The 27,320-nt window shown below is 38.4% G+C and overlaps 1 protein-coding gene across 1 annotated transcript in view; it reads left to right on the top strand.

Annotated features, from left to right (window-relative positions):
• Window positions 1–26,827, top strand: part of NLK (nemo like kinase) — a 155,473-nt gene extending 128,646 nt beyond the window's left edge. Inside the window, exons 5-11 of the mRNA XM_040641040.1 lie at window positions 359–444; window positions 4,972–5,181; window positions 8,661–8,762; window positions 15,826–15,912; window positions 21,744–21,942; window positions 22,857–22,950; window positions 25,026–26,827. Of these exons, the coding sequence (XP_040496974.1) occupies window positions 359–444; window positions 4,972–5,181; window positions 8,661–8,762; window positions 15,826–15,912; window positions 21,744–21,942; window positions 22,857–22,950; window positions 25,026–25,080 (833 nt within the window). The 3' untranslated portion in view covers window positions 25,081–26,827. The remainder of the gene's footprint in view (window positions 1–358; window positions 445–4,971; window positions 5,182–8,660; window positions 8,763–15,825; window positions 15,913–21,743; window positions 21,943–22,856; window positions 22,951–25,025) is intronic.
• Window positions 26,828–27,320: the final 493 nt, after the last annotated feature.

The raw sequence follows: 27,320 nt of genomic DNA on the forward strand, positions 1-27,320 counted from the left end.
AGGTTGAGAGTACGAATAGCCGAGCTCCAGTAGCCACCCACACGTAGGAGCAATTCAAGGATATTGGTATGGTCAGCTTTAATTCCAGCACCTGAAAAGCTGATCTATATTTAAACCTAACTCATCTTTTGAATCATAGGCATTACCTGTAAATTGTGCAAACCACTGATGATACTTTAGTTTACAAAAGTACAGTTTTTTGAGGTAGGACTAAGTCAAAGCTTTTAATAATGTTTATTAGGCCATTATTTGGAGAACAACCTTAAATCCTGTATTCTCTGTTACTGTGGTTTTCCCCAAATCATTGGTGAAGTGAAAAGAATTAAATATCTGCAATTAAATCCGTTTGTTATTTCAGGTTTGAAATATCTCCATTCAGCTGGCATTTTACATCGAGACATTAAGCCAGGGAATCTCCTTGTGAACAGCAACTGTGTTCTAAAGGTAGCTTTTCAGTTTCTTTAAATATCTGAGAAAAATTTAGAATGCCAAGGCAGGTTTAAGAACAGTATGTTTTTGTGAAAGAGTTAACTTTATTTTCATCACTTTACCAAAAATTAAAGAACCGAGTTTTCTCTAGCAATATCACTAGTCATGGCCATAGTAACTGATTTGTCGTCTTGACTCATGGTTTCTTCATGATAGTTTGCATATGTTTTGGAAACACTGAAATTGGAATTACAATGTGACCAGAAAGAAGATAGAGAAGGTGATTTCTTTTTAGATTGTTCCATTGCTAAAGGACGTATACATCAAAAGGAATATTTCAAGACTAGTCAGTTATTTATATGAGAATGTAGTGTGGCTTTTAAGACTGTGTTTTTGCACAGCTAACATTTCTGTGCCTTGTGTGACTGAGGTAGCAAAGTAGGTTAGTGGAAACACTTGAAAATACTAGGGGCCCTTGGGTAGCTCAGTTGGTTAAGCACCTGCCTTACAGCTCAGGTCGTGATCCGGGAGTCCTGGGATCGAGCCCCATGTCAGGCTCCCTGCTCAGCAGAGAGTCTGCTTCTCCCTCTGCCCCTCACCCTGTTTGCACTCTCTCTCGCTTTCAAAGAAATAATAAAATCTTCAGTCAAAAAAAAAAAAGGTAAAAATACTAAGCCAGAAAAGGGTCAAATGTATTTGACAATATATAGTAGCCAATCCTGCTGCTCCCTCTGAAGAGGAATTGATTACAGGATTTAATTATAGTTAGTAGCCCCAAAATCTCAAGCCATCAATTTTAATTTTACTTTCCCCCAGTATCTCCACCCCACCCCCGTTGTTTCTTGTTCGCAAAATCCACATGTGTGCATTTCCCTGCCTCTAACAGAGATGTATTAGCGGAACTCCTAGAGAGAGGCCCACCATATTTTCCCCATCATAGAAATTAGAGATAAGGGCCTTCCTACAGCTGTGTAATCTCTGCGTGAGCAAATTTAAATTCTGTTTATTTTATGAGTGGCTACAGTATTACATGCTGCTTCAGTCTGCAGTAAATATTCTTAACATTCCAACTGATAAATTTGAAAAAGAAAACTGGTTTTTTGTTTGGTTTTTGTTCTAATAAATAAAGTTTATATATATTTAAGTTTAAGTAAATAAGGATTTATTTATTTGGGAGAAAGAGAGCGCACAGTGGGGAGGGGCAGAGGGAAAGGGAGAGAGAGTTCCAGGCGGACTCCATGCTGAGCACAGAGCACAATGCAGGGCTTGATCTCAGGACCCTGAGATCACGACCTAAACTGAAACCAAGAGTCAGGTGCTTAACCAACTGTGCCACCCAGGCACCCCAAGAAAACTGGTTTTTAGATGTTGCCTGCTTTAAGTTTTCAGGCTGTCGCTGTTACTTAGCTTGATGGCAGTTAAACTAAATATTAAAAGCAAGTATATAAATGAATATCATTTTGTATTTTAAATGCTTTCTTTAAACTCTGTGCCAATTTTCTTTAAAAGCTGGTATGTTATACTGTGAAAAAAAATCTCCATTATAGCCTTGAAGAACTGTTCCTGATTTAACTCTAGAAAGATTTTTTTTTTTTTAACTGTCTTTCAGAGGCACTTGGGTGGCTCAGTTGGTTAAGCGTCTGCCCTTAGCTCAGGTCCTGATCTCAGGGTCCTGGGGTCCAGCCCAGTATCGGGCTCCCTGCTCAGCGGGGAGTCTGCTTCTCCCTCTCCCCCGCCCCCACTCATGCTCTCTGTCACCGTCTCTCTCTCTCTTTCTCTCAAATAAATAAAATCTTAAAAAAAAAAAAAACAACTGTCTTTCATATTTTCCTGAAAACAACTAGTGTTGTAGTTCAGTCTCTTTCCACAGAGAAATTAATTGTTCTCAATGTCCACGAAAGTAAATATTCCTTCTATAGGTTATTGAGTTCATTTCCCTGCTACCTTTCCACTTTTTAAAGAGAGCTGCAACCTATCCCCATAACCCTAATTTTAATTTTTTTTAATTAAAACCTTAGGAATTCTATGTTCTGTTCAGCCAAATCAGTTTTATGACAGTTTAAGCCAGTTTCTTCTTATTTTGGTTTCTGGTTGGAGAACTTCACAAGGCATTTTGTTTAGAACCTGTCATGCTTGGTGCCATTACCAGCCTGAAGTCCATTTTTCAAATCATCTGTTATGGTATTATAACTTCTAGCTACTTGAACGAGTAACTAGAGGAAAATGTCATTTATGAATAAACAATACAAAGATCAGAATAGGGGCACCTGGGTAGCGTAGTCGTTAAGCCTCTGTCTTCGGCTCAGGGCGTGATCCCGGCGTTCCGGGATCAAGCCCCACATCAGGCTCCTCTGCTGGGAGCCTGCTTCTTCCTCTCCCACTCCCCTGCTGTGTTCCCTCTCTCGCTGGCTGTCTCTCTGTCACATAAATAAATAAATAAATATTAAAAAAAAAAAAAAAACAAAGATCAGGATAAATTGAAATTGTGCCCCACTCCTTTGACTTGTCTTAGCAGCCTACTTTATTTTTTTTTATTTTTTTTTAAAGATTTTATTTATTTATTCGGCAGAGATAGAGACAGCCAGCGAGAGAGGGAACACAAGTAGGGGGAGTGGGAGAGGAAGAAGCAGGCTCATAGCGGAGGAGCCTGATGTGGGGCTCGATCCCATAACGCCAGGATCACGCCCTGAGCCGAAGGCAGACGCTTAACCGCTGTGCCACCCAGGCGCCCCATAGCAGCCTACTTTTAAGACCCAGAATGGAGAGCCAAGCTACGGGCACTAATTCTCTCTTCTCAAATGTACAAATTCATCAAAAATAATTATGATAAAACATTTCTCTTAAATTAGTATCCTTTCATATTCTGAATATACTTTGTTTCCTATTAAGCACAAAATGGATAATTTTGTTGGAAATCTCATTATCTTTCTGGTTATCTGATCGTGTAAGCTTCTTACTTCAGGTTTAGCTTGTCTTCAGATAAATTGCCAAAAATGACTCCAGACAGACTGATGTTTTTAACAAAGGACTTGCTTTATAACGGAAAACATTTTCTGTCCGGTGGGTGGTTAGTTTTTCATTGTTTTGTTTTTTACTATAAATACGAGAAAGATATAGGAAAATGGATTTAAGTTCTTTGGTCTGGTTTTGTTTTAAAAGGTATCCTAAAACATCATGGCCAAGGAAGAGAGTTTTAAAATTTTATGTGTTATTTGAACACTAGCCTCTGGGAGAATTTGATAAGCAATTTGTAGGGTTTTTTGGTGGTGGTTTTTTTTTTTTTTTTCCTTTTTGGTATGTTTTTCAAACATTTTTTTAAGCTGCCAGACCCTTTTTTAAAATAAAATCTTATGCTGCGACCTCAACTTAGAAAAAGTTAGAAAAGTGTTAGTTCATCATTTATAATATTGCCTCATGAAGTTAATCAGTGAGAATGCTGGAGCTTGGAAGGCTGTTATTCTCTTATCTTAACCTCAGTGCTCCCACTTTTTGTTTTGGTGGCCCAGTATTAAGAAAATCTTATTTTCTTAATATGAGAAATTCCTGAAAATAAGCAGAAGTTGCTGGTGGTAGCACTGCTGCTGTCTACTAACAGCTCACCTTGCAACCTCAGCATACTTTTCAGTTAAACAGAAATAAAAAGAAAAGATTTATTCCTAGGTCTGCATACAAATTGACCAGTCTTTCTCATTTACTATTGTGTTACCGGGTTCTAGCATACTGTCCAAACCATAAGAGGCATTCAGTTAAATATTTACAGCATGAAGAAATGAGTGAAAGTAATAGCACTGGTATCCTACAGTGTGCTACATTTTGACGTACATATCTGAGTGTGAATGGTATTTTAAATACTATTTAAATAGGTACATGGGAAGTTTAGGGCTCAGTTTGAAACCTATAGATGTAAAGAAATTTTACTGTGTATGTTCCATAAAGACAGTAAACATAGCTCAGGAGGTCTTCAAGATAGGCCCCCTTTTTTTTCCTATAATTCCTCGATAAGCCTTGAAAATACATGGTTTGGTTTCTACATTTAAAGCTGGAAATACACATTGAGCTGTCTTTTTGGTTTTAATTATCAGTTGAAAAGATGAGTGAGAAAAAGATATTTTTTTAAGATCTTATTTATTTATTTGACAGAGAGAGAGCACAAGCAGGGGGAGTGGCAGGCAGAGGGAGAGGAGAAGCCGGCTCCCTGCAGAGCAGGGAGCTGGATGCGGGACTTGATCCAGAACCCCAGGATCATGACCTGAGCCGAAGGCAGTCGCTTAACCAACTGAGCCACCCAGGCGCCCGAGAAGAATATTTTTAAGACACATCATTTTTTATAGAAATAAGGAAGTTTGAGACTTCTTTTTCCCTCTTATGCAAATAAGATCAAATTCTATATTGACACAAATATACCGTACCTGTATCATTGAAAACTTTTCCAAAGTTCAGAGATTTATCAAGGTTTTGAATTTTTGCTTATTTTGTTTTACTTTACCATTTGTAAATATATTTGTCTCTTTAACAATATTTTGATAAATCTTTTCTATTTAGATTTGTGATTTTGGATTGGCCAGAGTGGAGGAATTAGATGAATCCCGTCATATGACTCAGGAAGTTGTTACTCAGTATTATCGGGCTCCGGAAATCCTGATGGGCAGTCGTCATTACAGCAATGCTATTGACATCTGGTCTGTCGGATGTATCTTTGCAGAACTACTAGGACGAAGAATACTGTTTCAGGCACAAAGTCCCATTCAGCAGGTATGATTGTACTTTAGGCTTTAGTAGCTTTCAATTCTATTACAGATGTAAAGGAAAAACCATCTCGCACACATCTTGGGCTTATTCATTGTACTGTCTAAATTGCTTTTAGCAAATTGAGGTTCACTTAAAATTCAGGAAGTTAGGAAGTTGAAGATTACAGAGAGATGCATTTTGTAACTTACGAACCTATTTCGAGGGAATGTTGACTTTATTACCTGCACTGGTGCGTAGCAGCAGCCTCTGCTGTAACAATTTGCACAGGTGTAATCTTCCGTTGTTAGAGGCCTCTGTTCTTTCTGACTGAATGGGTCAGACTCGAAAATGTATTTGATGACTTAATGTACTTACACTTTGTGCTTAGAATATAAATTTGGAGTGTTGATTTCCTTAAATCTGAACATTTAAGAACATTTCTAACCTTTATTTTTGGGCTAACATATTTAAATATGGCAGAGAACATTAGAGGCTTATTAAAATGTAGCTTTAGGAGACCATTTGTGATACTTTATCTGCCCTAAGAGCTAATTCATTACCCTACATATTTTCTTGGGATAATTCCTAAGTATTTTTTTATCCATAAATCTTAACAATAGTGTTTGCATGAGAATAATGTTACAATGATGTTCTCAGCCTGCAGAATCAAATTGGTGGGTTCAAATCCTAGCTCTGCCACTTACTAGCAAATTAAACCATTCTGAGGATTGTTGTGCAGATTAAAGAAGTAATAAAGCTGAAAATGAGACCTGGCACATAGTCAGCGCTCAGCAAATGTTAGCCACCGTGATAGTAGTGATATGCCGGGATGCTAGGGATACAGTGGTAAATAACACAATTAGTTCCTGCCTTTGTGCAACTTTCACATGAGACAGAAAATAAATAAGTACACAAATAAATATAAAGCTAAGTTATGATAAATTCTGTGAAGAAAAATTGAACCAGGTTTAGGGATAGGGAATGATGATAGAGCAGAGCAATGCTAAAGGATTCTCTGAGAGGATGACATTCAAGGAGTGACTCAAGTGAAATGAGGGAGCAAGATGCTGGGTGTGTTCCAGGAAAAGGACAACCAACATAATTAAGCCTCTGAGGCAGGAGCAAGTGTGGCCTGTTGGAGGGATGGCATGATGAAGGGGGAGATCGTAGGAGACAAGGTCACACAGAGAGAGAGGGAGAGAGACTGACTATGGTGACTGGGTAAGGACTTTGGATTTTATTCTGTCCAAAGTGTAATGGAAAGCTAGATGAAGGTTCTGAGCAAGGGGGTGTTAAGATTTGATTGATCACATTTTCAAAGATCAGTCTGACTACTGTGTATCTTTGTAAATAATTCATGCGCTTGATCCAAAATGGAATAATTTCTTTTATACTCTTCTACAAAGAATTAACTGATACATCGGAAACTGTGCTATGATCAGCATTTGAAATTATTTATCTGCTATACTTTCAAAGTCTATTTTTATCAAGTTTACATCTTAAAAATTGATGCTCATGATAAAAAATTATCATACATAATTTTAATGTTGGGTACTATTGACAGTACCCACTTTGTTATTCAGTTTCTTTAGAAAGTAGATTTTAATGGACCTACCTGTAAGACCCATCATGTCTGGACATAAGAAACTGCCATACAGAAAAGCTTAAATAAAAGTTAAGGGGTTGTTTGGGACACCTGGGTGGCTCAGTCGGTTGACCATCCTACTTGGTTTCGGCTCAGGTTATGATCTCCAGGTTGTGGGATCAGCCCCACATCGGTCTTCACACAGTCAGCAGGGAGTCTGCTTAAGATTCTCCTTCTCCCTCTGCCCCTCCCACCCTGTGTGTGTGTGCGCGTGTGCATGCATGCTCTCTCTCTTTCTCTCTCTCGAACAAATAAATCTTTAAAAAAGGGGGGGGTTCAAATCCTGTATATTGAACAAGGATCTTGGATTGCTGCTGAAAAGAACGTGTGTGGGGGTGGGGAGGGTGTATGTGAAGCAGCCGTCATAGGTAGGATTCAGACACCTTATTTTCTAGAGAAATGCATAGGTCTTGAGTTTGCCAGTCTGATGTAGCCACTGACAGAGAACTTGCATCTATCTATCATCAGTGTATTTTAGGATGAGAACTCAAGATCTAAAATGGGAAAAGAGTCTAACTTCTAAATGGAAGTAGCTATTTTCTGTAGCATTTTCTCTGTATCTTTGAGAAATAAAAACCCTAGCAGACTTCATAAAAATGTTTCTCACCCATGGATCTTACCCATTTTAGACAACTTTCTGAATGTTTCCATTGGTTTTCATGAGCCAGTAGTTTTCTTCTGCCTTTACAGTAGTTGTTAGAGGTCCAAAAGTATCACCAACACACTTTTCCCAAAAAGCTTTGTATAGAGATCCTCTGTGGAATACAAGCTGCTTGATCATCTCCGTTATCCTGGAGGGCAGTGATTCTTATCTAAACTTGATAGTTGTTGTTGTTGTTGTTTTTAAGATTTTTTTTTGTTTATTTGACGGAGAGAGTATGAGCAGGGAGGAGGAGCAAGGAGAGAGGGAGAAGCAGTTCCCCGCTGAGCAGGGAGCCCGATGTGGGACTCGATCCCAGGACCCTGGGATCATGACCTGAGCCAAGGGCAGACACTTAGCTGACTGAGCCAACCAGGCACCCTAAACTTCATAGTTTTGATAAGTGCAGAAAATAGTGCTTTATATCTGGCAGTCCCAGTACGAGGAAAAGAAGTATTCTGTAGGTAAGAATTTTCCAACCTGGAGGAATCTGAATGAGATGTTATTGCTAATTAGGTTATGAAGTTATAACAGTTTTCGCACTAGAGAAAATTGTGAAGTTGGGTTCCTACCTATCAAGACTTGTGAGAAGACCATTTTCTGTCGTGCTCAGCTGACTACATGTGGTCTTATGCAGTGTCATAGTTTTCTAAGAGCTACCGTTTTCTGCCAGTGTAAGAGATTTCTAGCATAACTAGAATGTAAATGATGTGTACAGGCCCAAACATCAATAGCTTAGCTTTCATTTCAGATGTGAATGTTCTGAATATTTACCGAGTCACAGCTGCCTGATGTATGGATTAGCTCCTAGATGAGCCTGAATCCATTTGAAGCATCAAAATCCATTCATTAACTGTTTGAAGAGTCATTAGCCGCGAGCCAAAGAGCAGTTCACCTCTGCAAGGATCATAGATACTGTCTTATCAAGACCCAGGGCAGGTACATGCAGACTCCTAAGTTACTCTAGCCTTAGAATGCCCTGCTTGCCAAAACGTATTTTACTCCTATCATATGGGTTCCTAATAAAAACATTTTTCTGGGTTTTTAGTAGTCCAGAAAGTGAAAGTGAGGCTCCTATCAGTTAATCTGGAACTTACCTTAAGGGCTTGCTTTTCCCCCCACATTTGGTCCTCCTCTCTAAGGGCAGTAATTTAAGAGTAATGGAAAGTTGTCTCCATGAGCTCTTACTATCTGTCTGTATTTCATGTTTCCTTGCAGCTGGATTTGATCACGGATCTTTTGGGCACACCATCGCTGGAAGCAATGAGGACGGCTTGTGAAGGCGCTAAGGCGCACATACTCAGGGGCCCTCATAAACAGGTAAATGAGGGGGTGGGGCCTGAGTTGGTAACCACCTGGACAGGACTTCTCTTCCAACAGAATAATGACTTGGGACTTTTTAAACAAAAACGTGACTTGCAGGTTTTATTTAGTTTTTATTGTCACAGTCATAAATAAGAAAATGTTAAATATTTGTCAAACCAAATAAAATATCATCATTCCCAATGCTGTGGGAGAAAATAAATACTTCTATAGCACTGTTGCTAAGAAATGACTCCTGGCTTTTTGTCTCCTGGTCTTTGATGGGTCTGGGAGAAGTTACTGGGGTGGAGCTTTCACTTCAGTGCCATGTATATCAAGAGGTCTTTTCTAAATACTGAGCCAAAATACCTGGTTTCTCTTATTCCCACCAGGAATATGAGGCTGTTTCTGTTGCTGTCTTACCACTCACACAGATCAGGTTTGAATGCTTGTAGAAAAGAAGTATGAAGAGAGATTGCCAGATTTGCACTGATCAGTATTGCTTATAACCAGACAAGTCACTGCTAGAAAGACAAGAAGATGGCTCTTCTCTCCACGTGTTGGTTTAGCAGCATTTTTTAGGAGCACTTTTCCTAATCTGCTTTGGACAGAACAGCTTGCTGATGTGAAGAATGAGCAAGGGAAATAGTTTTTCTAGGAACAACAAACTGAAACAGAAAGAAGGCTTGAACAGGAAGACTCGGCAACTAATTTTCATGGGCTCTGCCTTGGTTTCTTTTAAATTAAGCATTTAGATGATCTGATTGATCGTTACATCTGATTGATCAAATGACGGACCGAGTTAGATACTCCTCTCAAATTACCAGCCAGACGTTTAGGCAAGGCCTTTTGCCTTGCCCATGCAGTTTCTCTCTGTAATGCTAGTGTGACTCCAGAGCTCCCATTTTCACAGGCATAAGAGGCAATGGGTAAAATGTGTTCTCTTCTAAAACCAGCCTGAACTAGAAAAATAGAGATGTAGACACTGGTATTTTAAATAACCCCCTGCCGGTTGTATCTTTCTGTTGCATTTAGTTTATAAACTATGAAATAATTTGAGCCCTAACTCTCTTAGAAGAGCATACAGTAAGTCTTAACCTAGAGGAAGGTTCTGTATTAATGGAAGGAACTCAAAAGATCTATTATGTTCTATTTATTGGCCATTATCAGCAATATTAAAGTAATTTATCAATACTTCATAGTAAATGTGTCCTTGGAACTAGCAAAATAATTTTTCTCTTTTACTGACCTTAGGTCAGTAAATCTTCCCTGGCTAAAGGTAGCCAGTAATGAAATGTGATTGAGATCACATACCCTAGTGCCACCCTTCCATCTGTAGAGGAATTTTAACTATTGCTAATGGTTGCCCGCTAATTAATCCTTTGTGTCAAAGCTGCTGAACTGCAGCTGAGAGAGCAAGGCTTCCTAAGGAGTTTCCGGCCTGCCTTCCAGAACAGCTCAAAAATGTGACTATGCTCTCCTTTGAGCATTCCTGGCAAGTGAGTCCTTTTCTTACTAGAAATTTAAAAAAATCTGTTAGCTGTAAAAACCTAGAACTTTCAATTAAATAAAAAATAGTTAAGTATCATATTATTGTCTAAAACAAAGGAGGGAAGAAAGGAAAATTTAAAGTCCTATGTTTATTTAACTAGTTAAATAGGTTAAGATGTTAAGCAGAATTTTTTCCTATACATTTTTACATGAGTCGGCGTCTTAACAGTAATGCCTCTTAGAATTTATTTTGTTTATCATTAAGTTTAGTGATGGTCTTAAGAGAGTACCACAGTAAAAGTAAGTGGTAGCCCTGGCTAGTCTTGCCATTGGAATATTTTGGTTTTGAAGAGAAGGCTGGTGGGGTGGAAACAAATTAGGTGACCATTTTCCCTCAAAGACTAGATACACTTTGCACAAAACTTTAAAGTCTTACTTAAGATTTTATTTATTAATTTGAGAGAGAGAGAGAGAGAGAGAGAGAGCACAAGCAGAGAGGAAGGGCAGAGGGAGAGGGAGAAGCAGACTGAGCAGAGAGCCAGGATCTCGATCCAGGGGCTCAGTCCCAGGATTGTGACCTGAGCCGAAGGCAGACACTTAACCAGCTGAGCCACCTAGGTGCCCCAGAACTTTAAAGTCTTATCTCTAGATGCTTTAACCAGTTAGAAATGGTCTCCTGAGTCAGGTGTTCATGGTCTTTGAACAGTAACCCAAGTAGATTGGTATAAAGCAAGTTATGCCTACCATATGTAATTGAATATAAATGAACTTAGCATATTACTTAGTTCCAGTTTTCTTCCCCCAGTATGGAAATTCAGGTTTTCGTCTACATTTGCTAGTTGATCTTTATATCACTGCTGCTCTTAAGAGAAGTTAGCAGACCATTGAAGCTCTTTATCTGAACCATCAGTCGGATTCTACTTTTCCCCTTCCCACTCTCTACTCCTTCCCTTACCCCATGATGCATATCCTTTATGCCTCTTGTTGCACTGTTAGCAGCTGCTTGAAGGTATCTCCATTCATGTTATACCTATTTAGAGCTGAGATCAGAAGACACATACATACCCGTACACAGTGTATTGTATGTAGCCACTTGGGTATGTTTTTTTTAACTTTAAAAGATTAATTTGGTCCTAAAACCAGTATATACACTATAGCTTGTGTAGTTCTGTACATCATGACTATTCTGCAAAGGGCATAGTTCTTAGCTCAGCGCCCCACCCCAGATATATGCTCTGTTTATATTTCTTTGGTCTGTAGTGTTGAGAGAGAGCAGGCTGTGGTGGCAGTCTCAGGCTTACCACAGTGCACAACATGCTGACGGTGTCCCAGGAGTTGTATGCTACAGTTTTCAGACAGACTGAATGTGAATCTTTCCTCAGCTGGCAACTCGCTTTGTGATCTTAGGTAAATTACTTAACCTCTTTGTGCCTCAGTTCATTCCTCTATAAAATGGGAATAAAAATGGTTCCTACCTCATTAAATTGTTGTGATGATAAAGAGATAGTACATGCAAGGAAAGCATAGAACAGTATCTGGCATTCTAAACATTTCATAAATATTAATAAATATTACCAATTAAAGTTACCACCATAAAATGGTAGCTATAGCTGGTGATGACTTTTTTATACATATAACATTATGATCAAGTAGAGTTTGTCCCAGGGATGCAAAGATGGTTCACCTACAGAAAATCTATTAATATATTTTGACATGTTAAGTGAGAAAAATCATGATTATCTCAATTGATGCAGAAAAGGCATTAGATGAGGTTCAGTCCTTTTCATGCTTACCATGATAAAAGTTCTTTACAAAAACCTATAAATGTATAGAGAAGTATATGAACAAGGCAGAATGAGTTGTATTTACACATTACTAATTACACGAGATAAAAATGCATGCACACAGAAAAAGCCTCTAACTTTTAGAAAGGACTCAGAATTCTCAGTGAAGCTACTTAGGCTGTTGGAGGTCTTCACAGGGTAAGCTATACCTTACTGTACTTATTCTAAATTACTTGATACAGGGGCACCTGGGGGGCTCCCTTCAGCTCAGGTCATGATCCCAGGATCCTGGGATCGAGCCCCACATCAGGCTCCCTGCTCAACAGGAAGCCCGCTTCTCCCTCTCCCACTCCCCCTGCGTGTGTTCCCTCTCTCACTGTTTCTCTGTCAAATAAATAAATAAAATCTTAAAAAATAAATAAATTACTTGATATAGAGTTAGATGAACCATATTTAAACTCATGAGGAATACTTCTCAAATTTCAATACAAGTTTTTGAGTTTAGACTATAAAAAGAAAAACTAAGCTTTTTTCAAGTAGTTCCCACTTAAGTAGCTACTCAGTTAGATGGAAATAACCATTTTTTAGTATAATAATCATTTTTAACAATAATCAGAAGTTTGCTATATACTAGTCACTGTCCCAACCACTTCTTATACATTAGTTCATTAAATCCTCACAGCACCATAATGTACCATTTGTTCCTTTTTACACACAGGAGATGAAGGATTACAGAGGTCAAATAATAAGCTTGAGGTCATAAGCCAGATCTCAAAGTAGGTTTCTCTACTTCTAAAACTTACATTCTTAGCCAGTATACGCTGCCTGCCCATACACCTTCACAGCAGATTTTTTTATTAATTTCATTTGTACATATGCAAGTAATATGTGAATACATGAAAAATAAAAATTTTACAGTTATTCATCCCTAGCTACCCCGCACCCTCTCCCAGTCACCTCTGGATTAATTTGAGAATATCTTCCCGACATGTTTTTGTATGCATTTATTTATATATTTGTACAAACAAATACGTACTATCGTTTGTTGGGACTTCTTAAAAAATATAACCATACATAAACAAAAGGAGAATCTAATTGGCTATTTTCTTAGAGTCACAGATTACTGTCTCAAATTAATTTTCTTGTGTGATTGATTAATATACATACTCCCATGATAGTGTATCAATCAGGACTCTTCAGTGAAACTCAATTAAAACTGGCTTAAGCGAAAAAGGGAACTTACTGGCTCATCGAACTTTTTTTTTTTTTTTTTAAGATTTTATTTATTTATTTGACAGAGACAGCCAGCGAGAGAGGGAACACAGGCAGGGGGAGTGGGAGAGGAAGAAGCAGGCTCCCAGCGGAGGAGCCTGATGTGGGGCTCGATCCCATAACGCCGGGATCACCCCCTGAGCCCAAGGCAGACGCCCAACGACTGAGCCACCCAGGCGCCCCTCATCGAACTTTTTATATGAAGTTGTTGGGCTACAACTGTCTCAGGCCTTGCTGGATTCAAGTAGTCACGTAATGTTCTGAGCCAGGAATCTGACTATTCTGTTTTGCCTTCCTGTGTGTTGGCTTCATTTTCAGACAGGCTTTCTTTTCACCTGCGTGTTTGTAAAAATGGAACCAGCGGTCCAGGCCTACATTCCACAAGCATATCAGTCCTTCAGGAAAGAGCTTTCCCAAATAGATCTAGAAGAAAATATTTGGAAGGTCTCTGATTCAGTTATGGTTATGTTTGCTTATGAGTAATAGAAAATCTTGCTTACAGTGGTTTCAAGAAATAGGGGTTCATTTTTTTCTCATATCAAGAAGTCCAGGGGTAAGCAGCCTGGAGCTGGTATAGCAGCTCAATTACATCATGAAGGACCTAGTTTTTTCCTTTCTTTCTGCTCTGCCATCTCTAGGATATTGACTTCATACCCTCTTGCTTATCTCTTCCTGGCTACGAAATGGCTGTAGCTTGAAATCATATCCACATTCAAAGCAAGAAAATGGAGGAAAGAGGGAGCACTAGTCGTATCTGTCCCTTTTATCAGGAAAGGATATTTTGCCAGAAGGCTGCCTAGCAAATTTCTGCTTATATCTCATTGTCTAGAACTGTGTAATATGTAACCTCCCAGATGTTAGACAAGCTAAAAAAAATGTTTTCTATCTTCTATAGTAAAGGTAGGTAAAGGAGAAGAGGGTTGGAGGGGGGCAGTACGTGTTGGATTAGCCAGTCCATTGGCTGTCCCCTGTTTTAGAACATGTGTCTTTCCCAGAGCCAGTCAAGGTGGTGTTCAGGGGAATATTTTGTTCAATTGGCCAGGCCTGGGTCAGGTGCCCATCCTTGGAGTTGAGACATGGAAATCAAGCTCAGCCACTTGATTTATGAGTGAAGGAGGGAGTGGTTCCCCGAAGGTCAAGGAATGCTGGGCAGACAAAAACACTGTTTGGTATTTTTTATTTATTGTTTCTTTTCTACAACTCAAAGCGTTAGATGAATGCAATCTTAGCTGCCATGGCCCAAGTATCTTTTAAAGTAGGTACTTGTTGGGGCGCCTGGGTGGCACAGCGGTTAAGCGTCTGCCTTCGGCTCAGGGCGTGATCCCGGCGTTCCGGGATCGAGTCCCACATCAGGCTCCTCCACTGGGAGCCTGCTTCTTCCTCTCCCACTCCCCCTGCTGTGTTCCCTCTCTCACTGGCTGTCTCTCTGTCAAATAAATAAATAAAATCTTAAAAAAAAAAAAAAGTGGAAAGGAAAGAATTGCTTATGGTGAGATATTTTGGTCAGTAAGAATTGCCTGGAATTTGGCTGCCAACCTGCATAAGCCATTGAAAAAGACCAGCTATTTGCAGTCAAACCAGGAATCGGAATCTTTCAAAAATATCAAACTACTTCATTTTACACAGTAAAGAAATTCTTAGGGAAAATATGTAAATTAAGTTATAAATTAAAACCTCTTCTCCACACTCTCCACATGCTGCTCCTTATCTTGACTAATACAGATAATTTCAGGGCTACCATAGACTTACATATTTTTAACAAGAAATACTTCTCTATCTGCAAACAAATATTTGAGTGCCAATTATAAATGAGTTCTGTGCACATAATGCTTTTTATCTGTGATAATCCTATTGGGTTTCATACAATTTTAGAGCTAAAGTGAACTTCAAAGATAATTTAGTCCAACCACCTCCTTCTGTGCTTAAGGATACTGGGATTCCGACATGTTGATTGATCTAATCAGTTAGTGAATTAGAGCCCTCATCTCATCTTATCTCTGTTAGTCCTTCATCCTGCAGAAAACTTTGTGAAGTGAATAATTTTCTCCTGATGATTCTGAGACACCTTGCTGCTATTCTTATTGGGTTTTACTATGTGGCTTTCTTGGAAGTAGGCAGACATGTAAGACAGAGTTCACATGCTTCGTTTGCACAGTTTCCATGCTTGATTTTGCGTGTGCCTATGGTTTTAAATATTTTGCCTCCCACTTCTAGGCATGTTTGGTCTTCCCTTCTTGCCTGAGCATTTACGGCATAAGGCTAACAGGAGCACCATATTGACAGTAATCCTTTCATTTGTTGTAGGCTCCTTTGTGAGCTAACCTACACTAGGTAATCCTGCAATATAAAACATTCTACTGGAAGTCAGTGCCAGTTGCTGCTTCTGAAGATTGGTTAATGAGGGGAATACCCATTCGCTTTGAGGTTAGACATATGTGCACACATCTTTTGAGCTGGATACTTGTAATAAATTGGCTGTATTCCATATCTAAGTACACAGAGACTCACATATTTTAATTCTTTATTTTTTACAGCCATCTCTTCCTGTACTTTATACCCTGTCTAGCCAGGCTACACATGAAGCTGTTCATCTCCTTTGCAGGATGTTGGTCTTTGATCCAGTAAGTAGTGTTTATTTTTATATTGTTTTAATGAATTAAAAATACATGTGTTCTAAGAAGAACATCCTGGCTTTAAACAGATGAGCAATGTAAAGAGTGACTTTTTCAAAGATAAACTTCATTCCCCAGTTTCATGGGTGTCATCATGCTCACTCATTGCACAGAAGTTTGATCATTAACACATAAACATCTAGGCGAAGAGAGATAGGGAACTGTACCATCCTTATTTATCTCACGATTTGAAAAAAAAAGTTTGACACCAAGGTAAATCAGGAGAAAAGAATTTTAACATTCTTGGAAAAAATCCACCTGTTATATTGCATAAAGAACTGTTTACTTGTTTGGTGATTGAGATGGTAGCTTTATCAAATGCCATTCTAGACTCCACTCTTCTGGGACAAAGTTCAGGTCTTCATTTATCTATTCATCCAAAGAGTATTTATTATTCATCTCTGTGCTGGTAACTATTGCCAAAGAAGACTCAAAAATGAAAACATTTAGAAAAAAACATCTTACTTGCCAAGAGTACAAGGAAGTCCTCAAGTACAAAACACAACAGGTATTTAAAGGGGGAGAAGCCAGAAAGGTACCATTTTTGAAGTTTACATTGGTATGTTCATAATGAGAAAACAGCTACATCTCAGGGGACAGAGTGAATTTTTTGTTCATTTGGTGTTTGTTAATTTTTTGGTTTCCATTTGTTTACTTCAGCATGTGAGGTGCCTCATGATATAGGAAGCAAAACAGAGGGGTGCTTCTTGTTTCCACACCCCCTTCTTGTGGTCAAGCTCCTACCATTAAGGACAGTTTCAACCACATAAGTTGCTCAATGAGCTAGTGATTTAGTGTCATTAGTTTGATTTTTTTGTTTTATTTGGCAAGTTTATTTACATAGCTAAACTATGTATACAACAGGAGATGTTTTTACGTAAAGTCTTACGTAAAGACTTTACATAAAGACCTCTTATGTATTTTTTATATATCTTTTGTGGTCAAGAAAACTAGAACCACATGAACTTCAGGCTTCAGAGGTCATTTCTGTCTGCCTCTAGAGGATATTATAAAGGCCCTGAGGTTAAATTTTACTTTTATGTGTCAGAAATATGTTACTCTCTTTATTCTGTTAAGATTAGGAACCACGAACTATGTGGTTCACCTGTACCAACTTTTACTTGCAATACTTAGAGCTGTATGATGTCCTGTTTCTCTGAGATCCCATGATCATTAATGATCCTGACCTGCCAGAAGTTCATAATCTTTACAACTCTAAGGCTGTAATTTCCTAAGCCATAGAGTGGATACCAAGCATGTTTTCCTGGGAAGCCTTTTAGACATCACTCCTACACATGAAATGTCCTTTTTCCTTAAGAATGGGGTTGTCACACCTAATTAAAATGAAACTTTCGGTGTGCTCATAGTTATACATTAGATTTATCTATAAGAAGGAGGTAAGATTTATCTGGTTTAAAAAAAAAAAGGATAGATTCTTATTGGACCTATGCAAATAACTACATGGTCATTTAAAAAATAGAATTCCATTAAGGCACCCCATGTAATATTTACCCTTTTTTATCATTGTCTTATAGAACAAGGTCAACTGATATATACTGTTATTTATTTACAGAATAATTTTTAAATTGGCCTGATGCTTTATTAGTTTATGACTGATACTAAGGATTCTTTTCTTTCCAGTTCTGAGGGTTCAGTTAGAAATAGATACCATTTTTAAAGAGTGTTGCATTCTGATTTTAACCTGTTAAATTGAGGGCTAGCGATACGTTAAGAAGAAAGAAATGAGGTTTTTAAAAAATATCCATTAAAAATAGAACATTAACCATAATTAAATCAGTTTATTTAGCCCAGTTAGTCTGAGATAATTATTTAATTACTTTATTGAGCTTGGGTTAAGCGGTCTACTGCCACGTGTCTGCTCCTGGACTGACACATTCCTGGAAATCCTGACTCAGTTACTTGGTTTAGTCTAGCTGATGGCTGTCTGTGGTGGTAACATCAGCTATACCCATAAGTTTATATCCTGAATTCAGTAGTCAGGAGTACCTGGTGTAACAGTCCTTTACTGAGGTTCTTCCGATGTTTCTCATGGAAAATTTAATTCCTTAGCCTCTAGTAGAAGGGCTCTGGTTCTTTTAGTATAATGATATCAATAGTATTGGAAAGGATGAGATGTAATAAATAATCCGTTTATAAAGACATAATTAACTATTAACTCAAATAGTGAAGACATTAAACCTCCAGAGACTTTAATTTTTCTAGATGCAATAAATAGTTACAAGCAATATTTTTAAAGCACAACAAAAATTATTAGGAAGTTAGACAAAATTATTCACTTTTTTCTCTTACCAAACATATATCTATTATCTTGCATACACATCTTCCTATCATCACATATTCCTTTATACTCTTGACAAAATACATATTACTTTAACCCAAAGATATTTGCACATCTTTTTTAACTGTTTATTGATGGCTCCTCTATAATGTATTAATGAAGAGCCTTCATATATTAAAATTATGTTGTCCAGGTATCCAAAAACTGTTCATTAACTCAATTTAATTATTACCAAGGTCTTCATGTTAACTAAGAATCAGATTAAAATTTAAGTTGATAAATTAAGTCCTTATGAATTGTAGCATTCTAAAAACTAATTTCTTTTTGGAAACACATTACCTATTATCATTCATCTACTGTAGTTGAACACGTAATTTTGCAATTCTGTAATCTCACACAAAGGGATATTAGTTTATTTGACCAGCAAAATCAGTAGAAAAAAATTAAATTCAAAATGATTAGGCTTTTTGTGAGAAAACAAACTCAAAACTTATAGAATATTGTGGTGGCATCATTTGTACATGGCAGTAAAATCAGAAAGAAAACAGAGATATTTTTATATTTTTATAACTATTAACTCAGCCTAGATTTGTCCAGAGTCACCTTGCCTAGTAATATCACATGACCTCTTTATCTTGTACAATTATATACCAGATATTAAAACTTTAAGAGAAATATTTTGCTTTTTACTCTGTAACCTACTAACCAAGAGTATTATTTTAATTCACAGTTAAAGCTTTATTTAATCTTTGAATTACAACTTTATTTTTTTTAAGATTTTATTTTTTTATTTATTTGAGAGAGACAGAGACAGAAAGAGAGCGGGGGGAGGAGCAGAAGAAAAAGAACAAGCAAACTCCACACTGAGCACAGAGCCTAACACAGGGCTCGATCCTAGGACCCCGAGATCATGACCTGAGCCAAAATCAAAAGTCAGACGCTTAACCGACTGAGCCACCCAGGCGCCCCTATGAGTTACAGCTTTAGCAAGAAAAAATTTCTAAATAGCCAACATATTTAATACATAAGGCAGAATAATGTTTTAAAAATCTTTTCATTTCTTTGTATATGTCTTTAATGTGTTGATAGTCGTTCTAAAAGCCAGTTGGAATAGGAGTTTGCCCCATTCGCTTTTTAAGAGATCTCATAACATGATATATTAATTCCCCTCAGAAGTATACAAAGTACGTCAATGTGTTTGCTTAGAAATAGTTTTTATTTGTAAAATGGAAGGCTTTATCAACTCTTCAAAACTAAAAGAGCCAACTCTGATAAAGCAACAAAATCTAGGGTAGAAACAAGTGTTGACATCTATTATAAATATTGATTAGTTAAACAAGGTATGTACAATATGTAACTAAGAATATACATGACATGGGGCGCCTGGATGGCTCAGTCAGTTGAGTATCTGACTCTTGGTTTCAGCTCAGGTCATGATCTCAGTGTCCTGGGATCGAGCCCCGAGTTGGGCTCCCTGCTCAAGCAGGGAGTGTTCTTCTCCCTCTCTCTCTCCCCCTCCCCCAACTTACATGCGCCTATGCGTGCGTGCTCTCTCTGACAAATAAATGAATCTTAAAAATATATATATATAGGACATAATTAATCACCGCTAAGTCCTTCTAAAGAACATTATTGAAAATCTGAGTAATTTTGTGATCTCTTTCTCAATTTAGTAAGGCAGTTTTTCTTTTCAGTATTCATACCCTTTACAAAATGACAGTCTCCTTTCTTTAGCCTTGTTTCACAAGTTCTAAAGAGACATTAATTTGTTTAGAAAAATGAAAGTTGATCATTGATTGTATGCTAAGGATTTGATTTACCTTTTGTTCAAAGGCTTCTCTTGGGTAAGACACTTTAGAGGACCCCGTGTTGATGCACACAGAACGTACAAACACAGAGCATGCTATCAGTAGTTGGGATAACACCAAAATCTTTTCAACCCTGCATTCTGAAATTTTAGGAAATATCAGAATCCACAGACAAAAAAACCCAGCAAGAAAACCAGATTCCAGCTGCTGCTGGCAGCTGAGAGGGACCCAGTTTCTGACATCTGCCACCTGACAGAAATGACTTAATGGTCAGGTGATAAACTGACCCAGATTCAAACACTGCTGCCACCAGTGTGTTCATGATTGGCCACGCTCAGTCAGAAACAGAAATGAACTTATCCAAGAACCAGCTGTAGTATCCAAAAGCCAAGGAGCTCAGTCCCTCACGTGAGACTGGCCAGAGGCACTGAGGACTCCAAGGGGCCTGGTCCCAGGCAAAATGTACTGTCAGCCAGCTTGTTTCCTTTGGTTCTGACAATAGACCTTTATCCCAGTGGAACCTCCAGGAATAGCTGGACCCATTTAGAGAAAAAAGCAGCAGCTTACTTGCTAAGAGCACCAGCGAGTCAGGCTTCAGAAGGTTGGATCACCAGATGCACCATATGACAGGTAGTGAGAGAAACAAAACCAAGGTTGTCAAGTTTACATCCGTCTGTTCATGTGGATAAGCAGCAGCTTTCTTTTGTGATTATCATATCCTGAAAAGTCATGACATACCTTTTAACATCAGCATAGCAAAGAATTCGAGATAAAAGCATTTTTAGGGAAACCAGGTTTATGGGGAATATTTAACATTTTGTTATTTGGGGGACTAGAACCAGTCAGGGTGATCCAGTTATTTTTGGTTTGAGTACCACATGGTTTTCTTTGTTTTTAATTGTGTTGTGTGAAGTGCTTGATTATACCGGAAGCAGGGCAGAGTGTCCATTTTTGTTCTCTGTACTGAGTCCATCCTTCAATACTTTAAAATATACTTACACGTCCACTAAGCTAAAAAGAGGAGCAGAGTTTTTTTAATGGAGAAATGAGTTTATGATTTATGTAAACCTGAAACTACTACATTTAGTATTCTGCTCTGAAGTGCCAGAAAACCACAGGCCACTGATATTCAGACGGTGCTGGCTGTCAGAACATGGCATTCAGACCTTGTCTGCTGCCTAACCCCAGCAGTTCCCCATAGGCTTTTGCCCTGAGTTCAGTTGGCATTCTAAGAGAATAAAAGTTTCAAGCAACTTTGTAAAATTGCCACTGTGATCACATCTCTACCAAATGCTGAAACATATTTAGAAAATATAACTGTTACTTAAAATGTAAACTTATCCCCTCCAAAGCATTGCATACTTAAATGTCATGGTATTTGCCATTTTTTGACCATGCATGTATCTATTTCAAGGTAGGAGCTCTTCGGGATCTTAGCAGAGTCACTTTTAAGAGCTTTCTGGTGGTGTCTGGTGGTTGGTTGTCCTATGTTATATACTCCCTCTGCTGCTGCCTCACCTGCCTCTACATTCAGACATCCCCTCTTTATGCAAGATATACTATAAACTAAGGATAAGCTGTGAAAGCAGTTACTGTGTCTTAATGAAAGATCCTGTGTAGACAGTCATGTTTATCTGTAGTGTTGATGTGCTGGTCTCTAAATTTGATTTCAGTCCAAAAGAATATCCGCTAAGGATGCCTTAGCCCACCCCTACCTAGATGAAGGGCGACTACGATATCACACGTGTATGTGTAAATGTTGCTTTTCCACCTCTACTGGAAGAGTTTATACCAGTGACTTTGAGCCCATCACCAATCCCAAATTTGATGACACTTTTGAGAAGAACCTCAGTTCTGTTCGACAGGTTAAAGGTGAGTACCTTTTTTGGTCCTCGGCCGGATGAATAATAACATTTTCCATTATGTGACTGTGAAAAGCTGAGTCTGGATGGTGACCAGAGTTCCTCCATATGTTTATTTTACAACCTTGTGTATAGCTCTTTGTCCAGGGCATATACGCCAAGAAAGCTATGTGTGTTATAAAAACACTGATCTACTATTGCATCCAGGGGAAGGTCAGGCAGAGCTTTTCAAGCTGACTTATTTAGTGAGTGTGACTCAAAGTAGGTAATAAGTATTCACTCACTGTGACTTCATTGAATGAAACGTATTGATTTTTTTATATCACATGCAAATTTTAGAAAGGAGAAACACCCACTGAGGGAATCATTCCTTGAATGATCACAAGAGAGGGGAATTTCTGATCGTCTAGTCATAAAATTCCCTGACACGATCTCCTATTGGGGTGGGGATGGAGGTTAATGACATCCAAAATTCTGAGTGATTTTAGACATTCTAGGACATTTTAGAAGAGCGTAGTGCCCGAGGTAAACAGCCTAAAACTATGTACCCAAGCAACAACTGCAGGGTTTTTTTAAGTGATTTTCAAAAGAGCGATAATTACCAGCAACATAGAAGATTCACTCATAATGCCAACTCTATGGAATCACTCTCAAATTTATAGACCATTTTACTCCTCCCACGGATGGAGTTTCGAACCCATATAACGCCACTTGGTCAGGGGGATGGGGAGGTTGCCTGTGTTGAGCAGCCACTGTCACTTTGGTTTCAGGAAAGTTCCGCTGGATCCCGCCTGATACATGATCTGTGTGCTTGATCTAACTAAACCAGTAGGAAATGCTGTTCAGTTGCTGGCCGGTGAGCTGAGAATCCACTGCTCCCAGGCCTGCAGATTGGCATGGAGTGTATGTTTGTTTTCTCCACAGAAATTATTCACCAGTTCATTTTGGAACAGCAGAAAGGAAACAGAGTGCCTCTCTGCATCAACCCGCAGTCTGCTGCTTTTAAGAGCTTTATTAGGTAACTATATGTATGTAATTCTTACTTCCTTGTTGTTGAAAGGATGCCGTTGTGATTTGGTTATTCAGCATATTTCTGTTTTTATTTAGATTAGGTAATATAGATAAAAAGGAGGTTACTTTTACAAGTTTTGGCTTAGTCAAAAGCAAATTAAAAATGTAAGCATTCGTTTTTATGCTGACGCCACTTCATGGTGGTTGATTTGGGGGTGGTGCTTTGGCAGTTTCGTTCTCAGATGACCGCTGTACTGCCTGATCCCGCACATGCATAGGGTCCTCCCGCAGCAGCAGCGTGGCGGCCACTGCCCTTGAGTTAGACATGGTTGTCTTGGTTCCCACTACCACCCCCAGCACCTGAATAATAACTGCAAGCAAGATGATTTTATAGGTAGAGTGCTGGTGTGTTCCTATCTGGAGTTTTGCTTCAAGAGCTTCATAGCTGCTTTGGAACCCGACAAGCCTTACTGTCTTTGTCTCTCTCTGTCCTTTCCTTCTCAGTGTCTTTTTCCCTAATCCTTGGCATCATTTAAGCTCCAGCCAGGAGAAAGAAACCACACCTAGTAATGTGAGCAGGGAAAATTTAATAGTGAGAAGCATTAACTACGAAAAGATGGTTAACTTCTGGAAGGTGCATAAGAGGATTCTGGAGGGCCCCAAAGTGGCAAATGCAGAAAGCAGGTACTCTCTCTAGACTAAGGAAGAGTGAACAAGGAAGAAATTAAGAATTTGGAGGCGGCCCCTCCACCCAAGGCTAATAAAATTTGGACCTCTTTGTAGAGGCTATGACTGCCACAAGAACACACTCAGCTTAAGGGTGTTGAAGGCTTTGCAAAAGGTGTGGGCAGAACTGATCCATCAGAGAGGCCTGCTGGGTTGCAGAGAAACTTGCCAGAAAGCTTGGGTAGAACAAAACAGGGCCTTCCATATCAAAAAAACCACACCAGCACAAGGAAGGGAAGCTGCTTCCTGATGCCATGCCCTTGCAGTGTCCTACCAGCACAACCTGGTGGCAAAGGATGACTGCGAGAAGGGTCTGGCTCCAGTATTACAAAGCAGGACAGAGAAGGCTGGGTTTAGATCTGAGAGGCCACACTCTTTCTCCTTTCTTTCCTACCTGCCTTTCTGCCTCTCCCTTTTCCCTCTTCTCCTTGCTTGCCTTTTAATTGGCCGTGACATGGTGTTGAAGTTGATTGAATTGATTAAATCAAAGCCAAGAATTTTTGTTTAGAATTTTTTAAATCAGGGTGATTTTTATTTCTTCCATGTGTTTTCTGTGGAAAGAAGGAATTAGGTTGCATTTTTACTTTTCTGTGGTTTAAAATTACTTTCTTATTTTCCCCTAAGAGTCAGTGACCCACTCAATCGTGTTTTAATACCTTTCAGGTGCAAGTTATTCATTATCCCAGGCCCCAGGGAAGCAAAGTGGTTACACACACACCCTCAAGTTTATAATCTAGTTAGCAAAATTAGACAGATACGTGAAATAACTGAGGAAACTGATCTGTGGATAACAAATGCTAAACGATTATCCATTACTACTGAACTCATATTTGATAAAAGTGCTTATAAGGCTCATTCACATAGGTTCCCACTTAAAGTCGCTGTATTTTGAGAGGCTACTTTTAAATGGATAATTCTGCATCCCTTAAGGTTATTTTCCTGGTTGATTATAAGCAATATTATTTATAATACCTACCACTTACTTTATATGACCAAGTAGGCACTGTGGAAGGCACTTTACGTACATTATCTTGTGCATTCATCACAACGTCCTATGAGGTGGATGGCAGGCATCATCCCTTTCCAAACGAGGAAAGACGAGGGGATTTGCTCGGCGTCCCACAGCAAGTAAATGACTTGTCACCTTCCAGCCCATCGCTGTTGCCTCACTTATAGATACAGATTCTCGAATGAACAATTTGAAACAAATGCATCTTTAGAGAAGTTAACCAAATAAAAATCCAAAAATGGACTTTATCATTTTCTTAAAGGAAGAGAGGAAACACTCAGCATTGACTCACCCTCTTGCCCTTTGTGGTGTCACAGCTGGTTTCACATGTCTCCATTTTTTTCCAGTTCCACTGTTGCCCAGCCGTCTGAGATGCCCCCATCTCCTCTGGTGTGGGAGTGACGGTGGAAGATACTGTACTACTGAAGATGTAATGTAGCTTTCCACTGGAGTCTGGGATTTGCAATTCTGGAGGTTAATCATGCTTGTACTGTAATTTTACTAATGAAGTTTTAAATTAACAACCACTACTTGTATGATATGAATAATATTTAGAAATGTTACTAGACTTTTAATCTTGTAAAGTGGTTGTGCTTTTAGAAGAAAAATATTTTACCCAGAGTTGCACATGTTTTATGAATTTAGTGCAGCTGTTATGGCTCACCTCAGAACAAAAGAGAATTGAACCAAATTTGGGATTTTGGGGTTTTGTGTTTTTGTTTTGTTTTTCTTTTTTTAAAATGAAGTGAGATTGTTCACACACACACACACACACACACACACACAAAGGACAGTCGTACATTTTGATATTTGAGCCATTCCTGAAAATTTGGGGTTTTCTAAAACGAAAGAATCTAGAAACCTTGCCTGCGACCAATCATGGAGCCACATGAGCTGATCGTGGCTGCACCTGGGGGGTTGGGGGGTGGGGCATGCCACCTAATGATCAAGCCCTATAATTAGCTTCTCATTAGAGCCGTGACGGTGATGTGTGCTGTCTAAAATCCAATGTTGTGGGTAGAGAGAATGAGTTTGTGACTAGGAGAGACTAAACTTCTGTTTTCCTTACCCAGTATAAATATATATATATATATTTAATCTATTTTTATTAGAAGTTTTTCTGCTCTTTCTTACATAAAAGAACCCCCCAAGCATGCATCTTTCATGTGTGTAAATAATTCATTTCTGGGCTAATTTCAAAAGAATCCCAACATTGCTGTATAGAGAGAGAACTAGCTTGCACATTTTAGGTCTGTGAAATTTTGTGAGACTTTTCCTGCACTGGACAGTAAAAAAAAATAAATAAATAAAGACAAAAACAAATTTTTAAAAATTTTAAAGCCACAAAAAAAGGCACATAGGGAATTATGTCAAATGTGTTTGTGTCCTTAGGCAAAGCTGTGGGAGTCTTGAAATGTCACAGTAGTAAATAACTTATTACTTTTTGACAAATTCTTTTTTCTGTTGGAACACTGAATTCTTCTGTGCATATGTATATATGAATACAAATTGAAGGCCTCTACCTCCTGGAGTTATACAACTTGGCTTGTTTACCTCCACATGCTGATGATGACTATTTTTTTTTTTTAAGTTCAATGTGGAGACTTGAAACTTGAATGTCCCTTCCAACTTTTATATTAAAAATAAAAAGACAAGAAAATTGAAGATCGTTTTTCACCTGTACAAGGAATACTAATGGATCGTCTTAAAATTGGTCTAGGAAAAAACCTTGGTGTGTGTTATGGACAATTAACTGTTAAAGTTATTGTAAGTTATCTGTATTTAGCAGAGTATTTTCATCTTGAGTGATCTGAGCTGAATTTGAAGACTATTAATAAGTTATGTTTGGAAGTTTTAACTTCAATGAAGTAATTATTTGCTGTGAAAGAAACAAACATTGAATTACTAAACAAAGATGGTGCAATATCTTTGTTTTTTTTTTATGAGGCTCCTGAGAATCAACCCAACTGAAGCATTTCAATTCACTTGAATGAGAAACGTGTTTAGTATCAAAAGAGCCCAAGAAGACACTGGTGTGAAAGGTACAATCTCAGAGGTTGGTCAATTACCGTGGCACACTTACTGGTCACTTTGTACAATGTAGATTTGAAGTACAGTGGTGAAAACATTAAATGTGACATTTGAAAAAGATGTGTCATCTGTTTTCTTTCAATTCTTTTCCTTTGTTTTCTCTTCAGTACAGCTTTTATTCCTGATTTTGCAGTTTTAAGACATTTCCTACTTATATTTTTATTTTGACATTTGAGGAAATTAGTTCTAAAATTCTTCCCAGAAACTTTACATTGCCGAAAATATATCTCAAACTTAGTTTAATCATATTAAAGATATTGTGAGTCAAATATATATAATTTGAAAGTCTTTCCAGACCTCAGAGTCTAATCCAGTGGTTTTCAAGCTTTTTTTTTTTCTTTTTTTTTGAACAAAGAATCCTATTTTCATGCAGGATTAAATTTCAATACGCTGGAATCCAAAACATTAAATAAATAAACTGGATGAAGCAGACTGCTGAGGACTTGACTTCACCCTTCTCTTCTTTTCTGCCTCCTGCCCCTGGCAGCCCAAAGGTAATTCCAGCAAAGGAAGAAGTCCCAGTGGGGCGCCTGGGTGGCTCAGTCAGTTGA

The sequence above is a fragment of the Ursus maritimus genome, unplaced genomic scaffold (assembly GCF_017311325.1).
Source record: "Ursus maritimus isolate PB19 unplaced genomic scaffold, ASM1731132v1 scaffold_24, whole genome shotgun sequence".
NCBI classification, from domain to species: domain Eukaryota; kingdom Metazoa; phylum Chordata; class Mammalia; order Carnivora; family Ursidae; genus Ursus; species Ursus maritimus.